This window comes from Streptopelia decaocto, assembly GCF_964273445.1.
Source record: "Streptopelia decaocto genome assembly, chromosome: 20".
Lineage (NCBI taxonomy): Eukaryota > Metazoa > Chordata > Aves > Columbiformes > Columbidae > Streptopelia > Streptopelia decaocto.
The window spans coordinates 1,968,906-1,993,388 of NC_138675.1; the positions used below are offsets into that span (position 1 = coordinate 1,968,906).

The 24,483-nt window shown below is 46.0% G+C and overlaps 1 protein-coding gene across 6 annotated transcripts in view; it reads left to right on the top strand.

Moving 5' to 3' along the window:
- The window catches only part of SPEN (spen family transcriptional repressor), a 66,391-nt gene that overhangs the window by 22,575 nt on the left and 19,333 nt on the right, over positions 1-24,483 (top strand). For 5 of the 6 annotated variants that reach the window (XM_082069744.1, XM_082069745.1, XM_082069747.1 and 2 more), the window contains 4 exons: positions 19,405-19,565; positions 21,073-21,273; positions 22,100-22,251; positions 24,236-24,361. In XM_082069744.1, the coding sequence (XP_081925870.1) occupies positions 19,405-19,565; positions 21,073-21,273; positions 22,100-22,251; positions 24,236-24,361 (640 nt within the window). The remainder of the gene's footprint in view (positions 1-19,404; positions 19,566-21,072; positions 21,274-22,099; positions 22,252-24,235; positions 24,362-24,483) is intronic. The other variant, XM_082069746.1, reaches the window with a different exon arrangement.

Below are 24,483 nucleotides of genomic sequence, written 5' to 3' on the forward strand. Positions count from 1 at the left end.
GATGAGTATTATTGCCCAGTTTCCCATCATTCCCGATCACCACTAGTGTTTAAAAGGTTGATAAGTTGCCGTTCCCTTTTCTTCGTTGCCTCACAGTGTAAATTACAGACTTGGAAGAATTAAAAAAACCCAATACAAATCCAAGTATGCATTTCCTAGTAATAGACCCGTGCCCTTGGTTCTGTAATAGCCGTGGTAGTTCTGTATTCGTGCTAGAACTCATGCCTGGATTTCTTTTAATAGTTTGAAAATTCATATTGAAATGCCTCTCAGATATTTAGCTTTTTAGGAATAAATTCACCTAAGAGTGGAGACCAAGGAGCCACCACTGTGTACCTGGTTTCTGCTGTTTGGTGAAGAGCTCTGCTCTTCTGAAGGCTTTCCAGAGCTGGAAACGTTTCCCTTGCATACCAGCCCGCACTCGCTGTGTGATATATTCCAGTTTCCCATACCCAGAGTGGGCAGAAATTTATTTGTATCTCCGTATCCTGGGTATTAGATTCTGCTTGTGTCAACTCCAGATTGATTTCCCAAATTCCACATCTCTTTTTTGTTTCTATAGTGGGATTTATCTGGAATAAAGAAGGATGGTTTGTTATTGTCTGCGAAAGACTTTTTGCAATTTCCGTTGTATTTCTCAGGGGTTTTAGCAAACTAGGGATCTCTTACGGCTTTATGCTCAAGTGGAAATGGCCGATTTCGTGACACTGTGAAATTATTAAGGTCTTTATGCCTCTGAATTATTTTGAAATGGTACGTCTTGAAGAGCTTTGTCACTTGAGTCTTGTGTCCATCTCTCACCTGGCAGGGTGGACGAAAGGCACAAGAAGTTGTGTTTCCTCAGAGACGTGGGTCACTCACCCCGGCTCCTGTCAATGTTTGGGGACACTCGGAGCTTGGGGACACTCGTGGCTGTTGAGCACTTGTGGGAAGTTCTGTGCGTGGCGCCATGCTGTGAAAAAAATGAGGAGAAAGGTGGTGAAGTTCGGGCCTTGTTCCTTGTGTTGTGGTTTTCAAAGAGCTGTGTGAAGTAAAGATGATTTTCATTAAAGGGAGACGATTCTCCTGGATGATAACGTGGGGAAAGATGCTCTGCAAAATGTTTAAACAACAAAAAAACCCTTTATTTAATAAAGATTCAGAGTTCGTTGCGTTGGCTCGCAGCTAAGAAATGTATATCTGGAGGTCTTTACAGGGGATTTGTAATGGGAGCTGCAAAGGAGTAACGTAGAAAATAAATTGTAAAAGAACATGGTGCAAATGATGTGTATTTTCTGAAGCGGGGCTTTATTTGTTGTATTTCGTGGCCCCTCAGAAGTTGCGCACGGGGCTGGTGGAGGTGAACGGTTTCTGCGGGAGCTGCTTCTCCAAAGGGCATCGCCTGCATGGATTTGGGGAACAGAATTGGTGCTCTGACCTTTTCCTAGCGTGAGATGGCTCATTCCCCACCTGTGTTACCGAAAATGGTCATTGGGGTTGGTGGTTTTTTAAAATCGCCTTGAAAGAGTCAAAAACCCCTTGAAAATTAGATTTTAACTTTCTGCCACCAGAAGCCTTAATTTCTCCATTTTGTTGAGTTGAACGTGCACCACAAATGATATATTAGCAAACATATTTTCTGTACTGTGTCATGGAAGAAGCCGAATGCGCACAGAAGCTGTGGGAGCCCATAGGACACAAACCACATTGTGTTTGTGCCCTGCCCAACCTCCTGAAAAAAAATCTCAGGCCCTTTTTGTAGAAAAAGATCTTTACTAGGCTGCTTGTCTAGGTGTTCTAATGCGCTAAAAAAAATCTGTGCATTTTAATGCAGTTTGGTGATGTTAAATGGTTTTACACATTTTGTACTGTTCCGTGTGTTGGAATTCTTTTTAAAGCTTCGCTGCAGCGATGTGTTGAACCACACGGCACTGAGCATGGGGACGTTTCGCTGCTCAAAGTTGGGCACGTTGGCGAGAAATGGGATTTCAACTTATTTACAAAGTCCCGGCAGAAGTGTTTGATTTCCTACAGGTGATGGCCAGAATGTTAAGGTGTGAACACCGCATGTGGATGTTGCGTCTGTGTGACCTGAGGTTTCCTTTTGCCATCTTTTTAAATGTATTTTTTAAGAGTGCTTATTGGGTTGTGTGATGTCAAGGATGCTGGAGGATTTACTAGTTAGATGAATAATTTCTTAGGGCTTGGAATGTGAAATAAATCTTGCTTTGGAATTAAAAAAGCAGCTTCATTTTAGACGCAAAGTGACTTTATTTTGAGCAGGATTTAGGGGAGCACGGGCATTCCTGTGGTGCTGGATTAAACAAGTGCTGAGAAGCTGCACATATAATGGCTGAAAATGGATTATTTTTCTCTATAATTGTGATAGCTATATTTAAAGTTCTAATGACAAGTGGGCAAGGATTTCATAAAGTAATTAGGGATTGGTTTTTAATTTTAGATTTCTCTGTGATTAAATTCTTCCTGGAGCAATGAGTTACAGTTGGAAGGGAATACGTATGTGTTATTTTATGTGTCTTAATATTGAAATAAACTGATGAAAAATACTGCCAAGAGAATTTTAATCATGAGAAAAACAGGCTCCCTGAAACCTGCCGTGGAGGCTCCAGCGTATTCTGTTTTGTTGGATACTCTCTGAGCCTGTTTAAACAACTGAAGTGAAAGTAGGAAAAAAGTGAATTTAGTTTCATTACATAATGCAAACCTTCCCTTACCGTTGTCTTCATCTCTTTTCCGCTTAGCTTGTCTGCCAATAAGCGATGAATCACTGACGTACAATGGGATTTGGGGTTTTTGAGTGGGTTGAGAGATGCCTGTGCTGGGGACAGCTGCAAAATCGGGGAGAACGAGGTTAAATGGAGCCGTTGAGTTTTTATTCAACAATCTGTGCGACAGCCTTTGCTGATGTTAAATAATTCCACGTAAATTTTGCACTGTAGAGATCACCTGAATATTTTTAATCTCTTCTGGTAGGACGACAGGGTTGAGCACATTCCTATTTGTGTGGGAAAAAGAATTAGGCTAGAATTTAAACAAAATTGCATAGAGTAGGAAGCCACCTTTTCAGTGACCACAAAGGCAACAGTAAATCCTGGAGGAGTCGGGTGAGCCACCTCATCTTTACCTTTTGTTCACGTAAAGCCGTGTGCTGCTTTGATGTTCCCTCTGCACAGGGAAGTGTGATTAGGGAAAATTTAACAACCCAACTCAGAGATTCGCAGGTTTTTGTTAGCGACTGTCGAGCATTCTCACTTTGTTCTTTCTGGTGTTTCTGTTCACGTCAGCCTGTGCTGCTTCTCATCTAAATATAACCTAGACCATCCTCTTAAACTTTTTTTTTTTTTTTTTTTTTTACCCTTGGGAGTATATCAAGTTTCTTGAAATTGAGCACAGGCAGAAAATTTTCAGCTAGCTTTGAAGAGGGAGGAGATATTTTTGTGCCGAGATTAAAATACTAAAACCGAAGGTTTATATGCTCCCTTCTAAAAAACGGCCGACAAAGACTACCTGTACACACACGTTTATACAGAAATAGTTCATTTAGTGAAGGAAAAAGAAGGGTAAAAAGAAAAATCTCCTGGCAGCTGGCGAGGAGATGGTGTCTCGGTCCCTTTGGGACACGACCCAGCGCCAGCCCCTCGGTCCCCTCAGCTCTCCCGCCCGGCCCCGCCGAGCTGCTGACAGGGCGGCCGGGGGAGCGCCAACCCGCATTACCTCATCCGTACACTCTAGAGTAATCCATTAAAAATGTGCCTTGCACAAGAGATTTCTATCTCGCTCTGAAAAGCCGCCGCTTTAGGTCGCCTCGTAGCCTCTGGTTGGCGGCGGGAGCGGTGTAATGGCGGCCCGGTCCGGGCGGGGGGGGACGGGGAAGACAAGGCGGCCGGGGCTGGGAGCGGCTCCCCGGGGGGTGTTGAAGGGAAAGGTTCCCTGGCCCCGGTGCCTTTGTGAGGGGACATGGACGCAGCCCCGGGCCGGCGGAGCCTCAACGAGCGGGGAAGGCGGGGGGGGGCGGGTTGTTTGTGCCCGAGAACCGGTCTGAACCGGCGGGAACCGGCCGGGCCCGCCGCGCCGCCCCGGGGCGGGGCCGCCTCACACCCGGCGGGTTTTCCTCCTGCAAACCCCCTTTTCTGAGGGGAAAAAAAAAAAAAAGAAACCACAACCCTTAACGCTGCAGCAGCTTTCGATCTTACGTGAGGGTTTTTTTCTCACACAGCGCAGGAAGGAGCCGCGGTTGTGCAGTGAAACAGCAGCGCCTGTGTGAAAGCGAAGGGCTGAGGAGGGAACCGGGCTCTCCCTCTCAACCTTTGGAGTTTTAAGTCGCTTTTTATTTTTGAAACCTTCATTCGGCACCTGCTGCCTCCTCGCTGGAGGAATGAGCCTCAAAAATCCCCAAAAAAAGGGCGACTTTGAAGCCTGCCCGCACATCGTAACAGCACCGTGAGATAAAGGAGCCTGGGACGCAGTTGTGAAATAAAATACACATTTCAACGTTGCCAGAAGAACCAACTGCCCGTCTTTTACATGAACATACAATAAAATCATTTAAAACGTTGTAATCAAGCAGCTTTTTTATTTTATACGTAGCTTTACTTCCATGAGCTGCCCAAAAAAAGAGGGGATGTTTTCTGGCAATTAATACCCTCCCCAGCAACCCCCCACAGTACTCGCAATTATAGTTGGTAATTGCAGGCTCTAAATGACAAAGCAATTAAGCCTCTTCCTAAATTTGCAGAAGTAGGTGTTTATCTACATCTGGTCTGTCAGTCTTTGTTTCTGTAGCAGGGCCCAAAAGCTTAAGTGCTGCTGCTTTTTCAATTTGATTTCTTTGCCTCTGCAGGCAGAGAAAGATTTCCTTATGTTTCCTAATTAATTTCTGGATGGGAGTCTTAAAAATACAACATAGGCAGGATGAAATTAAAGGAAAGGTGTCCTACAAAAATAGCTTTTATTACCATGTTGACCGTTTCAAATGACTATTGTTTTGCGTTCTGGTAAATAAGCTTTTTTAAAAAAAAATGCTGTAAAGGTGTCTTCCAATGAGATCAGAGTCTTTGTTTGCAAATATGAGGTTTTCTGGTGGCTAAATCCTCACGTAAACTTGTCTTATCCTTTGCTGGGGAGGAAGACTTGCTGCTTTTCAAAAGTAACATGTTTAAGTCACCCGTGTGCAGGAGCCGGGATCTGGTGTGAGATTTGGCAATTTCAGGTCTCCTTAACCTCCTTTTTTTGGGAGGACCCGAGCCGTGTGGAAGGCATTGCTCCCCCCAGCATCAGGGGAGGCACCATCCTCCTCAGTTTTGCCATTTTGGGGCTGGTTTTAAGCCCGCGGGAGCTGCTGAGGATTGATTTTCTTCCCACGGGCGCGCTGGGAAGATCTGGTGCTGTTGGTGGATTGGGTTTGACTTTGGGGTTGTGCACGCGCGTATTAACAAAATGGTCACTTCTAATTGCGTTTTTAAGGCTTTGATTTCCTTCCAAGGATTTTGCTTAATCATCTTGAGTAGGCTGAGGGAAGGAAAGAATTAGCTGAGGTCAGGGAAGTTGAAGCTGCCCGTGTTACTTCTCAGAAGCCGGGCTTAATTCTGAGAGATCCTGAAGGCGGATGGATGGAATCTGCCTCCTGTTCTCTTCCTGCTGAGCAAGGGGAAATCAAACCCCCAAAAAGCCAGATAAACAGGGCAACCATCAAGTGTGTTGTGTTTGTGGTCCGGATTCCCTTTTCTTCGAGGGGAAATACAACTGGGACGTGAATCATCGCTAAAATAGATTAGAGGGATCGTAGTCTAGAAGTGCCTGATGGTGGAGTCTAGACAGCTTGGAGGAGACACATACATCACAGGCACCGAAAGGTGGGGGCCAGCATTCCCCTCGTCGAGCCCTTTAGAATAATGGGCAGTTTAATAATTTCTAATGAATATTCACGTGAGGGATGAATAGCAAAAGAGGAGGGCTGTATTGAACGCTTCCTGAAAAATACACCCCTCATTACGCTGATCAAAGGAAAAATCCAACCGCCGCCTGTGTTCACTCATATGTGTTTCCATTAAAGCGCAGACAGTGTGTTCCTTCACATCTTAAAGCCTGGACTTGCAAATACATTGATTTGAGGGTTTTTTCCCCAAAGAGGATATTTTTGGCTCTGTCATATGCTTGGCTGTAATGCCTTCGGAGTTGACTTTATCCTTAAAACCAAAGGGCTGGGAGAACAGCTCTGTTCACGGTGTATTCGTGAGACCTGGGCGTTAACCTTCAAAGAACTTTAGGTGGAACATGCTGTGCTTAAACGAAGGCCATGGATGGGAATTAATGGTAAATAAACTTTACTGAGGGACCAAAAAAAAGAAAACCATCCCTCAGTCTTTACCCATTGAATTAACCGCGTGACTTAGGTTAATGTCCAGGCATCAAGCGTAGTCTGTGACGTCGCAAGCGCCAAAACCACTAACGATGGCATCGAGGTTTTAAGCGTGAAAGCTCCTTAGCGGGCGATCAGATACCCCTTTCCAGATCCTTACAGGCAGCGGTGATGCTGATCACAGAGGGGGATGCGGCACGTTCACGAGTGGAAAATCACACACTCGGAGAGAAGCGGTGGCTTCGAAGTTGTAGAGAGGAGTAACAATTTATACGTGCCAGGACGTAGCCCTAATTTTTTTAAAAGCTGAGTTTCCAAAAGGAGGAAGAGGGAGACGTACTGTGCAGGTGCTGCATTAATAAAACCCATGCATTATTATTTATCAAGTACCTAACAAAGGAACAGAAATAGCCCTTTTAGTGTGCATGGTGTTGAGGAACAAGACTTGTCTGTGAATCCTTCCTTCTCGCAAGACTCCTGTAACCAGGTAGGGACCTGGTTTTTCATTTCCCAGAGCTCGCTGGGTTTCGGAAGCAAACACCCCTCTCCTGGCTAGAAGACGCTTAGAAATCTGGGATCGCAGCAAAAGTACCTTTTGGAGACTCCTTTCTAAGAGAGGGAAGTGGTTTTTAGGGCTGTCTCCTCATTTCTTCCACACTTGCCTTATATTTCCCGCAGGTACCCAGAAATCATCGTTTTTATAGCTGGGGAAAAAATCTGAAAGCCTCATCAAACACTTTAGAAAGGGAAACATCTCCAGCAGGTCCTGGCAGTAATGGCATTCACAGATTGCATTGTCTTGGGTCTGTTTGGGAGCAGAAAGCTTTTGGTAGCGTGATAAGGTGTGAAAGAAAGGAGAGAGAATTCCCTGCGACCAGCAGAGTCCCCGCGGACAAAAGGTGCCGGGCTGGGCTTGGTGGCGAGATGCTAATTGTCCTACTTAATTCCAGCTGCTACAGGTTTGACCTCCTTGTATCATCTGACACCTCATTTGGTAAGAGGTTGCTGCAAGATCTCAAACCCTCAAATTATGTAAGATTTACACAGTTGCTTTGAAGTTAGTCCCTCCCTTCAGTGTTTGTTTACTGCCCGGGTATGTCCTGGTGTCTGGATTGAGGAGGATGAATAGTCACAGTAAAGAAGCTATCGGGTTAGTAACCAATTTTCTGTTCCTCTCGGCTTTCTAAGCGCGCGTGGAGCCGCGTTTATCGCTGTTGCAGAGGCTGAGAAAACGCTGAGGACGTCGTGCGCCGGTTGGGGCTTTGCTGGGGAAATGCTGGCGTGTGAGTTTGCTGTTTGTTTTTCTGTTGGGAGGTGGAGGGAAGTGCAGAATGGCTGGTTGTGTTTCTCCGCCAGAGAGATGCTATCTAAGCATTATGTCAGAGGCAGTTCACGTTGGTTTTGCTTTTTAAGTATGCAGCTTCCCTGTAACTTGTCGAAATCCACGTGTGAAAAAAGGAAGATGCTTAATGAACCCTGGCCGTGCTGCCATGGGGTGGAGGTTTGAAGGCTGCGGACACAAGGCATTTTGCGTTTACATTCTTCCCTACTTTTGCGTTTTTCCCACAGATATTTAAGTCCTCACCCTCGCTTTGCCATCCCCAGTGGGCGTAATGGAACCATCCCAGGCTTTTGAGAAGGGGGACTCCTTGTACTTCTGTCCACCTGGAGGTTTAATGGCTAAATTGTAACAAATACTGCTGAATTAGGTGGCAATAAGGTGCTTTTTCAGGAGTTAAGAGACAAACACAAAACCCACTCTGTCATACGCTGCTGGTTTTGTTTTTAATTTCTAAGGCTGGCGTTGCTTAACATCATTAATAAATGTAAAGACATGTTTTCCCCACCAACATGATATACGTTCAGTAGGCCGTGGCGCTTCACCTGTTTCATACAAAGACTGTGTTTTTAATTCTATTTTCATGACTTAAGTGTTTTCCAGCCATGTGAAACTGCACAGAAAGTTCTACTTTTAGTTGTCTTTTTATTTGCATGTGGGCAGAAAATGAAGTAATTCCCAAATATAGTCCTAGCCAAGAGATCCATCTGTTCTCTGCATTTTTAAATGGCAAATTAGTCTTTAGCACACAACTCATCCAATGTCTTCTCTTTTATAATGTATGCTGCCTGAGATCACTGAAATGCCATTTTTTTCCCCACTTTAAGTATTCCTTCATGCGAGAATAACAGCCACCTATCTGGTTTGACAAAGCGCTCGTGTGCATCTTCCAGTTGCTGCGGTTGGTCCCAAAAAGGCTCTTTAAAAAAGTAACAACAAAAAACCACCTCCAAAATGATTCTTCCCTTCACCTCTTTGGTGTTTCTTGAAAAGGCTGGAGAAGTTCTGTTTGAAAAACAGCTTTAATAAATGTACTCTGTCCATTTTCTTCTAGATTTCGCTCTTTGGGTAACAGTGACCGTTTTTAGAAGTGCTAAACTTCCACGGCATTATCTGCCATAAATGGAATTTCTATATTAAGCTTTGCACGTTCCCAATTGGACTTTAGAGGCGTTGTTATCAGCTCTGTATCTCTCATTGCAGCTCCCACCCAAAGAACAATTCAATTTATTTATAAGAGAGGACGCACCGTTTCACAACTGCTCCGAATCGGGCGTTTTAACAAGTGGCATTTACTGCATCAACACAAAAATAGCACCAGGTTTGGGGGTTTTTTAAAGCAAGGTGCGATGCTTTTCTAAAACACCGAGACTGAATTAATTCTGTGGTTCTGTTTGCCACGCTACCGGCGATCTTATGTTTAAAAAGCATTTATAGCTCTGCTAAGCTGAAATAACCTGGGGGTGAATTGGAGCTGGTGCTTTTTGGGTTTTAGTGTATGTATGAAAAAGGTTTTTCTTCTGAAAAATACCCAGCGCTCAACGTGATGTGAGTGTAGTTAAGGCCTAATGCTTTAAAAATGGAATTAAGAAAGGAAATCGGTGCTTTTAGGCAAAACAAGTTGCTTTTTACTTCTCAAGTAAACACGTAGTAACAAACTTGCACACAGCAGTGGTTGAATTTTCAATGGCGTTTCCCTCTCCTGGCTCACAGACAGTGACTGGGACTGGGGTTGGAGCAACAAGACTGGGGAGGAGACTTGAACACAAGCCCTATGGGGAGAGGCTGAGGGAGCTGGGCTTGTTTAGTCTGGAGAAGAGGAGGCTTAGAGCTGAGCTCAGCACTCTCTAGAACTACCTGAAGGGCAGTTCTAACCAGGGGGGGATTGGGCTCTTCTCCCAGGCATCAGCAATAGGACAAGGGGCCATGGGCTTCAACTCTGCCAGGGGAAATTGAGGCTGGAGATGAGAAAGCAATTCTGTGCAGAGAGAGTGGTCAGGATTGGAATGGCTGCCCAGGAGGGTGCTGGACTCACCGGCCCTGGAGGTGTTTAAACTGAGATTGGCCATGGCACTTAGTGCCATGATCTGGTCAATGGGCTGGAGTTGGACCAAGGGTTGGACTGGATGATCTCTGAGGGCTTTTCCAACCCAGTCCATTCTGTGATTTTAAAGATGCTCAGTAGGTCCCTTCATGAAAGCAGTTCAGTTGTTGTTTAGGAAACTGCCTTTAAATGTTGCTTTCTCTGTATTTTGCAAAGATTTGGCCTCCTGCGAGCCAGGAGATCAAGTTCCTCCGCCTGCTCCCTCGGTGATTCACTGAGTGACCTTGGGCAAAGCCCTTGGCCACTCCTTACCTTATTTTCCATCTGCAATGCAGGGATGTTAAGACATACCTACCTCCCTTGAGTCTGGAACAAAAATGTTTTGTTTTTTAACACTCTGAGGTGACAGTTGCACAACATCAATCCAGATCATCTGCAGACAGCTGGCAGGAGCTGTTTACTTTAACAGTATTACGCTCATTTTGGCCAAAGGGTCGAAAGCAATTTTTCTTGGAGACCGAACGCGCCGTTCCTCCGCTGTAGCCCTGAACTCTGCCCCGTTGTTTTCTTTTAAAAGCCGCTACGATCGCGGGCTTATCGGTGCTGGCAGCCTTGACCGGCACCTCTTCTGCAGGCGGGTCCCGGCGGCGCTTGAAATGATTTGGCTGCAGTTCGGTGCGGTTGGAGGAGGTGGGAGTTTGGGTGGCTGCAGCGGGACCTCTGACAGGGCTGGTTCTTGACCCGAGGCTTCCATCCATGAAGGTGATGTTAAAAACCTTCGGGCTCGCGCGTTCTCACACCCACCCTCTTTGCATCGGTGGAGGTTTAATTGTGGGAAAGCTGCGCCGCTTTGTACTTCACCCTCGAGGCCTCGGCGACTTTAATCTTTCCCAGCACCGAGCTCCGTGGCCGTTTGCTGAGAAAGCATTTCCTTCGGCTTCCTGAAGCTGCAGTTTTGAGCGTGAACGATCCCGCCGTTCCCCATTTCAAAAAGGCGGTGGCCGGGGACGCGGGCAGCTCCAAATTCAACACCAAACCCATTCACCGCCAAGTTACCAGCCGGAGCAGAGGCCTTGAGTAGCATCTTCCCATCGCTAGTAACCAGCTGTGGTTACTGAGTCAGCTGGTTGGTTGTAGTTAAGCCGATGTGTTCATAACCAAGACATTATTTATTTTTTTCCCAGGTTAGTGTTTTTGATTCTTGATGGTACAAAGTTCAGGCCTGAGGACAGAGGGACGTAGGTCGAGGTGGTGACGCCGACCGCGGCTTGGGCTCGGTCTCCGTCAGCCAGGCGGGGATTAATCCCATGGTTTTAGCAATCATAGTGGATTATTTAGTTGCAGGGAAGAATGAAAAGTTGCCCAGGGCTGTGTTGAGACTCTCAGAGCACGTGGCTCCAGGGGAAAGGTGGTTCTGCAGCTGAGATTATTTCTTCATCCTGAGCAACTTCTTCATCTTTTCTCCGATTCATTTCAACCTGCTGTTTCTCACCAAAGTTCAGGTGTTAGACATTCGCGTGGGCCTGTCACAGAAGTGAAAATGTGATGTTAATAAGCCAGGGGTTAAAAAACAGTAAATACTATCTGGAAACTGTATCTGAAAAACCTTACTGGTCAAAGACTGAAAAAAACAGGCTGTATTATTTATTGAAAGACACCGAGTTGTCGCGGTTGTGTTGCTTTCCCATGGCCTTTAAACATCATTTAATTTCATTTCTTTCTCTTTAGGATTCCAGCCCAGCAGGAGGTTTCTTAAGTCTCCTTTCTGGGCGTGGTAAAGCAGAAAAAGTTGAGGGAAAGAGGCTGCCCTAATTCCCCTTGGCTGCAGCATTTAGTGTTCTTTCTTCAGAACACTAAATACCTTTGTTTGTTGTGTGCATTTTGTGCCTGTTTTCCGCTTCCACGCGGTAGGGTTTTTTTCCCTCAGTAGCTTGTTTCATCACAGCCGTGTGTTGTTAAATACTTGGGAGGCTGCGTGTGTGACATGCACAACCCAAAGTTCCTTGGGTGGCACGTTCTCAGCGGCTTGAACGGGCGCCAAGGATGTCGGAGGCGGTGGCGTCCCGGCCTGTGTTTCACCGCCAAGGTGCTGCAGGCCGGGCTGATGGGCACGGGGTAGTTACACCCAGGGAATATTCAGCATAGCTCTGGTCCCCTGACTCGCTTTCCCCACCCTTTCACAGCCAGAGTCTGCTTGTCTACTGATTTAAAATGTAAAGCGTTGTTAGGAAATGGAAGAGCGGAGTTCAAGCTCTTTGCTGCTCGCCTGTTGTCTGCAAAATATGGTAAAGACTTGGTACCTCCTCATCTCTTCACACAAACAAACTTTACATGTCTGATTGGGCCTTCTCGTGTCTTTACTTCAGGTTCAACAACTCCTTTTAGCCAGGAGAAAAACCCCTATATTTATTTTTGCAGATCTGAGAAAGGTTTGTGGTGTTGGTTGTTTGTTGGGTGGTTGTTTTTCTCTTTTCTCCTTACAAACACACTGATGTGGATTCGTATCACACACCCTGTGTACACAACAACTACCTGCTGCTCACCTGCATATTTAGGTCAGCGTTGGAATCTGTTCCTACAACGAATCGCTCACTCTCTGCTTGGATTTTTGCATTTTCATGGAGGTTTTTCCTCCTCGAATGTGGCAGAACATCTCCTGGGTTGTCGGAGTCCCCCACTGTTTGCGCTTGGTGGCAATGGGTTACTTACTCTTCTTATTACGCTCCGTGTAATTTGATGTGTGGTTTTTTTACTTGTACAGCTGTGGAGAATGGGGGAGATTCTAGGTAGATGCATTTTTAGATTCATGTAGGATTTAGCAGTAGGACAGAAATAGCAGCCAGTAATAGACCTGGGCATGTATTATTTCAATATATCATTTTTCATCCAGAGGAGAAGTGAAAGTGTTTCACAGGCAAAGATCCTTTAATGTGTAGCTAGAATGGAATATGATGCATTTCTTATGGTTTTTCTTTTTTAAGCAGTTAGCATCATATTTTTTCCTGGATGTTGGCCGGCAAGAATCGGCTCTTTTTAATCCTTTGTTTTTCCAAGCAACACATTAGTGCATTGAGGATAGTTTGACCCATTTCCTGGTGCTGTTTTCCCAGGTCCAAGAAATCTTAAGTGGCTGTTTCTTTCCAAAACCCATTGACAATGTATAAAGCACCACAAAGATTTGTGTCTTCTGGACAGAGCCCATCGGACAGCGCTGTCATAGGTATCTTTTGCGGATGGTGTTTCTTGCGTATAGATCATCTACGGTGACTTAACTCGGATCTGCAAAGGGAGGGATGAGGAAAAAAAGGGGTTCCCGTTGCTTCTGTTCAGACGTTAATTTTGGATTTCCTGACCCAATTTGGGAATTTGCTGCTGTGAGAATAACCTGGGACTGTGCTGGGGGAGCTCAGCCTATGTTCTTGTCCTGGATAGATCCTTCTAGGCGATAATCATTAGTTAGAGATTGTTTTGACAGGGGATTGAATCAGAGCAGAGTTCCCGATTTCACCTCATTTTGGTGGCTTGTTGCTAAACTCGCTTTCACAATCAGAGGTTGTTTTTATCTGGCTCGATTTTTAAACCCGCCGTGCGTGCTCATGCTCCTTTCTGCTTTATCTTCCGCAAACGCCGCCGCGTTCCCCGCTCGCCGTGCAGCTGACTCACCCTTCCCCGATCCAGCCGCTGCAGTCGCCCGCGTCCCACATTTTAAAATTGCAAAAAAGGGGGAGGGCAGGTTGTGAGATCCCTTGAATCAGCGCGGCCGCCATTGACGGAAAGCAGCGGGGATCCTGTTACATCCACTGCTTTGGAGTCGCGCTTTTATCTCTTTTTTGCCGAGGAACAAAGCGAACGGCTCACTTTGTATTCTCCTCTCAAGCGCTTTCATTTTTCATATATAAAAGGAGCGTAACTTCATCCCCTGTTTCCCCAAAATAAGCCCTAACCCCGAAAACAAACCCTAGCTTGATTTTTCAGGATTTTGGAGGATGCTCCAAATATAAGCCCTACTCCAAAAATAAGCCCTAGTTACAATTTATTAGAAAAGTCAATTTAAAAAGTACCCATGCAGCTATAAATGTAAAAAAGTAAAATGAATTGGCAATAGAAAGCAGCAGGACAGATAGACCGTTCACCAAGAAAAACAGATACACCCAAATAATTTGAATAAATGTAGATTGTTGTTCGTGGAAAAATAGGACATCCCCTGATAATAAGCCCTAATGCATCTTTTGGAGCAAAAATTAATAAAAGACCCTGCCTTATTTTTGGGGAAACAGGGTAGTTAAGTTCCTAATAACTGCAAAACGCAATTAGTTGAAAATGAGATATTTCAGTGGAAGTGAGGGGTGGTTATATAGGATGGTTATATAGGGTTATATAGGATTTGAAATGTCGTCGAGGGGAGAAAAGGAGAATTCTGTGTGCCGAATTAGCCACAGCGTTCCCAAAACCAGGCGTTCCGGGCTCATTTTTGTGGATTCTCGTGCGTTGAGCCTTTGGGACTCTGCCCATATGGATAAAACTTAAAGACTGGCTTACAAATAGATGTTTATCTTGATTAACAGAAGAGATGCGCAGATAAATGCTGGGAGTAAGAATACGCGCATCCTGTGTGCTTGTAAAACATCATTGTGGAAGGCGGATTAATATTTTAAAAGGGCTTGTAAACTAGACTTGTAGTAGAGCGCACGTGTAAGAGAAGGATTTCATGTCCACCTCCTTATTAAAGAACAACCTCCTTTGTGGCTCAGGTTTTGCCAGCAGTAAAATCAAATATCTCTATTGTATTGAGATGCTGTGGGAAAAAACAGAGCGAAACTTTATTTTCGAAGCTCTCTGGGCTGGACAAAAGAGCAGCTGAAGTTCTTAACCTGGTTCAGACTTCGAGTTCGAGCGCACGTCACCAGGAGAATCCTGCGGAGCACCCGTAGGCCAACGCGGTGTTCAAAGAAGCCAGTTACCGGCGCGGGCTCCTCCGCCTGTGCTGTGACAGCCCATGAGTTTCGCTGCCGTTGTGCTCGGCTGCGTTTCCAGGGATGCCCAGAGCGGGTTTGCCCGTGTTGGAAAAAATGGGCTGATTCCAATGGGATGAAGTTCAACAAGGCCAAGTGCCGGGTCCTGCACTTTGGCCACAACAACCCCCTGCAGCGCTCCAGGCTGGCACAGAGTGGCTGCAGAGCAGTGGGGCAGAAAGGGACCTGGGGGACTAATGGACAGGAAGCTCAACAGGAGCCACCAGTGTGCCCAGGTGGCCAAGAAAGCCAGTGGTGTCCTGTCCTGTATCCAAACCAGCGTGGTCAGCAGGACAAGGGCAGTGATCCTTCCCCTGTGCTCTGCATTGGGGAGGCCACACCTGGAGTGTTGTGGTCAGTTCTGGGCCCCTCAGCTCAGGAAAGAGATTGAAGTGCTGGAGGGTCCAGAGAAGAGCAACAAGACTGGGGAAGGGACTGGAACACAAGCCCTATGGGGAGAGGCTGAGGGAGCTGGGCTTGTTTAGTCTGGAGAAGAGGAGGCTTAGAGCTGAGCTCAGCACTCTCTAGAACTACCTGAAGGGCAGTTCTAGCCAGGGGGGGATTGGGCTCTTCTCCCAGGCATCAGCAATAGGACAAGGGGCCATGGGCTTCAACTCTGCCAGGGGAAATTGAGGCTGGAGATGAGAAAGCAATTCTGTGCAGAGAGAGTGGTCAGGATTGGAATGGCTGCCCAGGGAGGTGCTGGACTCGCCGGCCCTGGAGGTGTTTAAACTGAGATTGGCCATGGCACTTAGTGCCATGATCTGGTCAATGGGCTGGAGTTGGACCAAGGGTTGGACTGGATGATCTCTGAGGGCTTTTCCAACCCAGTCCGTTCTGTGATTCTGTGAAAGGGCCAAAAAAAATCATCGCGGCTTTCGGACCGGCCTGGAAGCACAAAATGAAGTTACAAAGCCATTTTCTCTCTGCTGTTTTTGGCCTGTGCCGAGACCTATTGACTACTTAAAATACTTAGAAGAAGGAGGTTAGAGCTGTGCTTTTAACCTGTCTGTTGTATTCCCATGGTAAAACTTCCCTAGCTGGTTTTTCTAACATTAATTTTACCAGAATTTTTAATAACTCCTTTTTCTGCGAGTTGGCAAAGGGCAGTTGTTTCCAAAATGACAGGGGAAAGAAGAGCCATATTCTCATTTTAATATGCTGCGAACATATCTTCGTGCAGCATATTTTTGTATATTTTTAAGGCTGAAAAGGAGTTCTGTTCTTCTGCTTGAGTCTCCATGTAATTCACTGTCAGCTGCCTCATTTTGTTTGTACTCTGCACTATAACTGGGTGACACAGCAGCTATAATTAACTCTTCCATCATTCTGCGTTTCACAGAACACAAAACCTTTGACTTACTTTTGAATTATTATATCTATGTGTCTTCCATTGGAAAAATGACGAGGCTTTCCCTAAAGAAAGGGGAAACATGCTGCTTTTTCTTCCTTTCTAAAAACAGAGGCAGGAAATAATTATTTTATTTATATTTATTTCCCCTGGAATGTCTCAGTCTTGATTTACATAGAGAAATGAACCCCTGAATCTGCCTGGGGATGTGGAAATTCTGGGCGTGATCTTTGTTTCTAATCGTAACGTGGAATTCAAACTCTTGCTGTCGAATTTATCACCTCGTTACGCTGCTGTTTCATTCTTGGATGTCTTACGCCGTTACCTGCAGATAATGATTTTTCTTTTCCCCAGTGGCATGCTGTGATTTGAACAGTAAGTTCCATATTTCAAACATCCTCATAAAATAAAAAACAAACCTAAAAATATCTTTCTCCCATTTTAAAGCACTGCTTAAATAGAAACTCAGTGCTACCTTTTACTGAAAAGATACAATCTTAGCAGAGCGGGGTATTTCAAATGCTTTAGGAAGCACGTAGTTGGTGGTAACATCGAAGATCAAGGTGCGAGAAGGGAAGGTACAAATGTGTACAGGGCAGAGGCTTCTGCAGCCCTAAAATCTGATTGTAGCCCCCCCAGGGGATGGTAAAACCACGCAGTGCTCCTCTTGGCTTGGGAGTTATGTTCAGATCCCCCCCACATGTGTTCTCAGACTATATTTGTGTGTTAAGTTTCTCTGTTCTCTGCCAGTTTATTTCCCAGTAGCAGGCGATGGCTGATGTTACCCCTTGAGACCATTGAGGGCCTGTTTACACGGGGCTGGGTTTATCCTCATTTTCCCAAAATGCTGTAGAGAACTTCAATTCAATGAGGACTTGGGGCAGTGCAGCGTTAGCAGGAAGGTGGGAGGCAAAGGGATAAACAGGCAAAAATGAACTAGTTGCTCAATGAAGACGACATAAAAACAGGTTGCACCAACACAGCTGAGGCAAAAGTAGTTTCGAAATTGAGATACAAAACAAGGCTGTGAACAGGCAGGAAATCACACAGAATCACACACAGAATGGAGTGGGTTGGAAAAGCCCTCAGAGATCATCCAGTCCAACCCTTGGTCCAACTCCAGTCCATTGACCAGATCATGGCACTAAGTGCCATGTCCAATCTCAGTTTAAACACCTCCAGGGCCGGTGAGTCCAGCACCTCCCTGGGCAGCCATTCCAATCCTGACCACTCTCTCTGCACAGAATTGCTTTCTCATCTCCAGCCTCAATTTCCCCTGGCAGAGTTGAAGCCCATGGCCCCTTGTCCTGTTGCTGATGCCTGGGAGAAGAGCCCAATCCCCCCCTGGCTAGAACTGCCCTTCAGGTAGTTCTAGAGAGTGCTGAGCTCAGCTCTGAGCCTCCTCTTCTCCAGACTAAACAAGCCCAGCTCCCTCAGCCTCTCCCCATAGGGCTTGTGTTCCAGTCCCTTCCCCAGTCTTGTTGCTCTTCTCTGGACCCGCTCCAGCACTTCAATCTCTTTCCTGAGCTGAGGGGCCCAGAACTGACCACAACACTCCAGGTGTGGCCTCCCCAATGCAGAGCACAGGGGAAGGATCACTGCCCTTGTCCTGCTGACCACGCTGGTTTGGATACAGGACAGGAATCCAGAGCTGCGAAACAGAAGGGGCTGTAGATTGGAAGGAGAAATGTTATTATAATATAAATGAAATAGCAGGCTGGGTGATGCTGCTGAGGGAGGGCCTGGGTTTGCACTCCTTTCCTCCCACGCCTTTATTTCCTCTCCCCTCCCAAAGTGACACGGAATTTGCTCCTCCGAGGAGCGTGGGAAGGACACCGGCTGTGCCATCGCTCCGTGTCACCTGCCTGGGACAGGCTGGGACTGCCGGCAGAGTTCCTCCTCTTGCATTTTTGACCTTTTTCTTTTGTTCTGGCCTCGTTTTATATCCTCCTTTGATTGTTTGTAAGCATCTTGGGACAGAAATTGCCTTCTGCACCTCCAGAAATAACTCGGACAGAGCCCAGAGGCTTTCAGTACCATCACAGTGCTTGTTACAACACCAAGATCTTCATAGAGAAAATGAGTTTTCTGGAATGTTTTAAGAAAAACGACTCTGGCGTTGTATAAACTGAACACCCGCAAAAAGGTAAAGGAGTAGAAGAGGTCACAAGATCAAATAGTGAAAATAATATGAAGGTTGAAATGGTTTCCCTGAGAAAATAGTAGAAAAAGTTAAATGGTTTTAATGTAAAGAGGGAATATAAGAATATAATGAGTTTATGAAATAATTTAGAAAAAACTTGCTTATCTTTTTCCTGAGGTGGAGAGGAACAATCGAAAGCAGCGCGTTGGAAATAGACGGGGTTATTTTAGTAACGTGGCAGCTCTCCCCCCTCCAGCCTCCCCGTCCGAATTCCAGCAGGAGTTTTTGGAAAGGCTGCTTGTGTAATGGAGAACCAGAGTCTCCGGGGTTATGTCAGACAAAGTTATTCTTAGCGATGTTGTGAGCCCTCACGCCTCGGGGGAGAAAATGAGCCACTGCAGAAGATGACGTGTCCCCACCGGGCAAGCTTTAATAGCACGATTCGCCGCATTTCTTATTCTCCTTTAACAATCTGCACCGTCAAGAGTCGGCGGACGAGATTGACTCCCCGTATGGTCTAATATGCAAATCCTCTTCGGCCGTAATTATAGTTTATAAAAGATCTTCTCAGGTCTGGTTTATTGAGCTTGGAATCGCACCTTGCCTTGGTTATTCCACAGCAATAACCTGCCCTGATTTTCTCACACGAGGTTTTCACGTCGTTGGCGGCGCGGATCTGTTGTAAAAGGCGCGCAGGAGGCAATGGGGAGCGCTCCGGGGTCACCTCCTGGATTGACAGCGGTGCCTGAGAGCGTGATAATATTTCTTTCTTGTACATGAGAGCACTGGGAGGGGTTTTAGGCTCTGCGCACCCTCTCTGTATTTCTCCAGTCTTCCCACACAGCTCCTAAGCTGATACAATGCTGTATTACGCTTAATTAAATCTCCACTATTGTCACTGTGCGTAACAGGATCTGTCTGACATTTTACCCATATTCTGTTTCCTTGACTGTCTCCTCTCTCTGTAGGAGAATATTTGTAGAACGACTTCAATTCCTGCATATAACCAAGCTGTGTTACAGAAACTGCATGTTTTGCATCAGGCAAAGATGAGCAAAAACCTCTTGACATTTTGCTTTTTAATCAAAAATCCCTGTGTCCTCTGGTCGTGTCGCATCTCCGTGCGCTCACCTGTCGCCTTTTCGTGCCGTTCACAGCAGCGACTCCAGCAGCAGCTCGAGCGACGAGTCCCCGGCGCGGTCGGTTCAGTCCACGGCCGTCCCCGCGCCCGCGGCCCAGCTGCTTCCCTCGCTGGAGAAAGATGAACCCCGCAAGAGTTTTGGGATCAAGGTTCAGAATCTTCCAGTGCGCTCAACAGGTACGTTCACTTAGGAAATTAGGGGAAAAAAGAGGAATAGGAAGCATGTGAATGGTGAGTGTCAGGAGGATGGAGCCAGGCTCTTCTCGGTGACAACCAGTGACAGGACAAGGGGCAATGGGTGCAAACTGGAACACAAAAGGTTCCACTTAAAGATGAGAAGAAACTTGTTCCCGGTGAGGGTGGCAGAGCCTGGCCCAGGCTGCCCAGGGGGGTTGTGGAGTCTCCTTCTGTGCAGACATTCCAACCCGCCTGGACACCTTCCTGTGTAACCTCATCTGGGTGTTCCTGCTCCATGGGGGGATTGCACTGGATGAGCTTTCCAGGGCCCTTCAACCCCTGACACTCTGGGGTTCTGCGACTGGTGAAATAACCTTTATGGTGTCTTTGACACGGCAGCCACGTGCAGCCTCCAAGGATGGGATTCTCTCTCTGCTTCTGCCTCTGTTCTTGTGTGACGGTGGGAAAATTGCTTAATTAGTGACCATCTGTCAGAAATCCTGCAGGTCCCCAGCTCCAGTCCCTGGCTGCAGCGCTTGCGGCTACCGGAGCTGGTGCTTTGGAGCAGTAATGTGGATTTCCCCAGGGGAAAACCTGAAGGATCTCCAGTTTTTCACTTCAAACTTGGGCCGTTTATTCTCGTCCTGCTTCGGTTTCTTTTTTAATACAAAACTTCGGGGTTTTCTGCTGTGGTGTGAAACGCCTGTGAGCGTATTCGTAATAGCATTGAGTATTGCATGGTAAATAACGCAAGAGGAGGCTCACTGAGGAGCGCACGTGATCGCTCGCTGTTCCCCGTGCTGAACGCAGGAGAGATCCCAGAGAAAAAACCATCATTTGTAAACCACTTCTAACATAATTCACAGATCCAAAGGCGCTGCCTAAATTAAAATAACACAAATTAACTTTGTGAGCAGCACACCCCACGATGGTTGCATTCTTTCTATCGATTTTCTCTCTGTCGTATTCCTTGAAGTGACGCGATGCGGAGGTAGATACCCCACAGATCCCAGGCAGATTGTGTCATCGTGAGGCGGACTTTGCAAAATCTGATGAATCTACCTAATTATCTTTCTGAATTGACTGAAGGGAATGCTCCGTAACGTTGATCTCCATTCCAGGTGCCTCAGCCCGGCTTTGGAAAACTGCTCTATGCAGTATCCGTGTGGGATTATTTATGAAGTACCACTCTTTATTTCTTCATCATCTTGAATTGGGTGTCTCTTAGAAGTCATAGCCGCACACCGCTAGCTTTAGCAATGTAAAACCTTGCATGTGTCGTTCCTTGGGTTTAAAAATCAAGGCAAAGATCAGCCAGAAGCTTTTGACACGGTCAGAATTAACATTCAGAATTTACAAGGCTCCCCCATGGACACTGAGATTCAGGTTAAACTGCATGAAGTCACATTTCAGAAGGCAAATCGGATTTCTTCTTACGCCTTCTATGCCGCTATTAAATTGATAAAACAATTGTATATCTGGTACTAACGTTTATTTGTTGGTTTAGATACAAGCCTTAAGGATGGACTTTTCCATGAGTTCAAGAAGTACGGGAAGGTGACGTCGGTGCAGATTCACGGGGCTTCTGAGGAGCGGTATGGCCTGGTGTTCTTCCGCCAGCAGGAGGACCAGGAAAAAGCACTAAATGCCTCGAAAGGAAAACTTTTCTTTGGCATGCAGATCGAAGTCACGGCCTGGATAGGACCAGGTAAGCTCCATGTACTTCTTGTAATGACCACGTGGCCGCTCTGGGTGTATCGATGGGTGGCACAGGAGCAGGAAATGTTAGAACTGCCTTTCTGCAGGGAAATGTTGTAAAGAAACTGGGAAATACACCAAGAATAAATTGCAGAGCAAGAGGAGTGGATGCTCTTAGGTCAAACAGGGTGAGATCCGGCCTCGAAACCTCAGAGACCTGCCGTCCTCCCCAGTGGTGGGATCTGCGGGAAGAAACGTCTTGTCTTCCGTGTCTCAGCAGAGCAGCAGCCAGTGGGTGGTCTGAGCGGAGCACTGAGTCCTCACAGGCTGTTTTTTTTCTGCTTTTAATTAAAACCGCTAACGACGGCTGCGTTTTTGAGGCTAAGGCAGCACAGCCTGAATGACCGACCAGAGAAAACCAGGGCGTCGAGCGCATGGTTGTCAGTCTGTACTTGAGTTGCTTGTTCAAAAAACCGATGTGTGAAAACAAACTTCTGTTCCCCAACTACAGTGAAGCCTTATTTGAATTCATGCATTCAGACATTAATACTCGTTAAAAGAGTAAATTTCTGGAGAATGCCGCTGCCTTTCGCCTGAGGATGCTCAGGTTCCTCAGCACTCACCCGGTGGTGTGATGGCAGAGATTCAAACTCCACGTAGATAACACGGTTCACAAGTGTAGCACTGCGTATTTTTTGTCAAAGACGTCGCTTACTCTCATTCAGATCGTGTCTGCTCGTCAGGAAGTAGATTTGAACAAACAAATCAGCATGAACCAAACCCACATGAAAAACACCTCCCTGAATTATGAATTTCTTGCCCTCTTTTGCTTCTAGAAACAGAAAGTGAGAATGAATTTCGTCCTTTGGATGAAAGGATAGACGAGTTTCACCCAAAAGCAACAAGAACCCTCTTCATCGGCAACCTGGAGAAAACAACAACCTACCACGACCTTCGCAACATCTTTCAGCGCTTCGGTGGAATAGTGGTACGTGAATTCTGTTCTGTGTAGGGTGTCGCTGCCTGTTCTTTCTGTACAGACCTGTAAAATGCTACGAGCGCTGGTAAATCGTGTCTGCAGAAAAGCCAAACTAGGTAAATACGCCTGGTGTTATCATCATGTTGAATCTATGAGGCTGATTTCTGAAACAAAAGGGTTTCTTTGCCATCAGCTGTCACAGCCTGTGCCCCGACACCAGGGCTGAAGAGGCGCAGAGTGTCTGGATTAGTGATAACAGACATAGGATTTGGGTTTTCTGAGAGAGACAGCAGCCATCATCCCCTTCTCTCCTCGTGTCATTTTCCATCCATTTTCCAGAAAAGTAAAGTAACTCTCTGAATTTAATCTGGTCTTCGGTGCCGATAGTTTATGGAGTCACTGGTACCTGTGGCTGCTAATAAACAGGCTGTACCTTATTCATTCTGCTCTGAAATGGTTTCATAACCGTTATATCAGTCACAGATACCAGGAACCCCATATGTCCTTCTCCCCTCGAAAGAAAGGGATACGTGCTTCCATATACGATCTGGACAGATATAAAATGTACATTTTATGATGTCTGGCAGCCCTTGTGCATCCAGCCTCCACTCTGTCCGTGACACCAACACTGATTTATGAATTCACACAGTGTCTGTGGCTTAAACCTTTTCCTAATGTTAGAGCAGCGGAGCCGTCCCGATAAAGATGCTTATCAGTAGTAGTGCCATGTCTTGTAAATTGGCTTTTCTGTGAAATAGTGCTGTCCTGTCAGCGTTATTAATCGGTCAGTGCTGCCTTGCACAGTTTCCATGAAAACTTACAAGCTCAGGTGCAAAAGGGACCAGCTTTATACCCTTTCTGGTGGATAACGAGCAAAGTAATGATATTTTATTTGCCTGTCAGAAGGAATTGCTTGCCCAGGGTGAGTGGTCAAGTAGAATTTGCCACGGTTGTAACAGCGCTGCTTCTGACTCTTAGATTCTGCTTAAATCGTTAGGCCAGGGCTATACAAGTCCAATAGTTGTGTAAATCTCCCTGTTTAACTCCTGTTTTCCCAGATAAAGGGCTCTTGAGTGAGACCGTATCAAACTGCTGCCCTGTCCCTACATTCATTAACCATGAAATGAGTCTGTCCTGGAAGTTGGAACGGTTGTGCTTAGACGCGTGTGCTGGCGTTGGCACGGAGCTCGCAAAGGAAACTTGCGCTATTTAAACAAATAAACCGAAACACTCCACCTTCTATTTTCAGCTCGGAATGAATCATAATATCATGAGTTTGTTCAGAGGCTTTCGGTACGTTTGCCAGTACTAGTGCTGAGCTTGAATGTTAACCAAATGTAACCGCCAAGATTGCTGGGTTTAGAAAATCGATTAAAATCAGCCTTTCTTAGGCGTCCTCGTGACTGCGCTTCCTTTCGAAAGGGCCTGTGTGGCTCGGGATCAGACACCAGCAGCGGGAGGCGTTGAGGATCCTTTTTGCCTTTGCCGCATCGGTGCCAAGTTGGTTCACGAGACAAGTCCAGCGTCCCTTTGCGCTTCTAGGAACAGGATGAATCGTGCTTATTTGGAAAAGAAACCCCCTTGTCTCTTGACTCAGACATGAGGATTGGAGCAGGTTGTTTTCTCTTGAGCCTTAGCGAGCAAAAATTAATCTGTATTTGATTCCGAGTTGTCTCTTCTTGACATAATATTAACAAACTGAAGCTACTGTTTGTTGATCAGGTCAGGGTGACGTTTTAAATCCGCATTACAAAGAGCTTTCCGTACATCAGTGAGGATTTGGGTTTGCCGTTGAACGAGATACAGCTCAACAGTGGAGTTTTTAACTGCCTACTATTGTTTAAATCCTCTCTCTGAAGAAAATATTAATTAGAGAATGCTTGCTGTGCCACGTGTCTCTCAAACCACCCCGCTTAGATCTCATCGACGCTGTTGAATGTCCTTTTCGGCCTGTTGCTGACTCCGATTGTTCTGGTTTGTGTTTTTTCCCCAGGATATCGACATTAAGAAGGTGAACGGTGTTCCTCAGTATGCGTTCCTGCAGTACTGTGACATTGCCAGTGTGTGTAAAGCAATTAAGAAGATGGATGGGGAATATCTTGGAAATAACCGGCTCAAGGTAAAGAAACCCTCCCGTAGACTGTACTGTGGGGTGTTCTGTGTAGTTTATGGTAGTAAGATGCTTTTTAATGAATAAGTCAGATTAGAGCTCAGTGCTTTCAACCACCATAATTGGGGTTA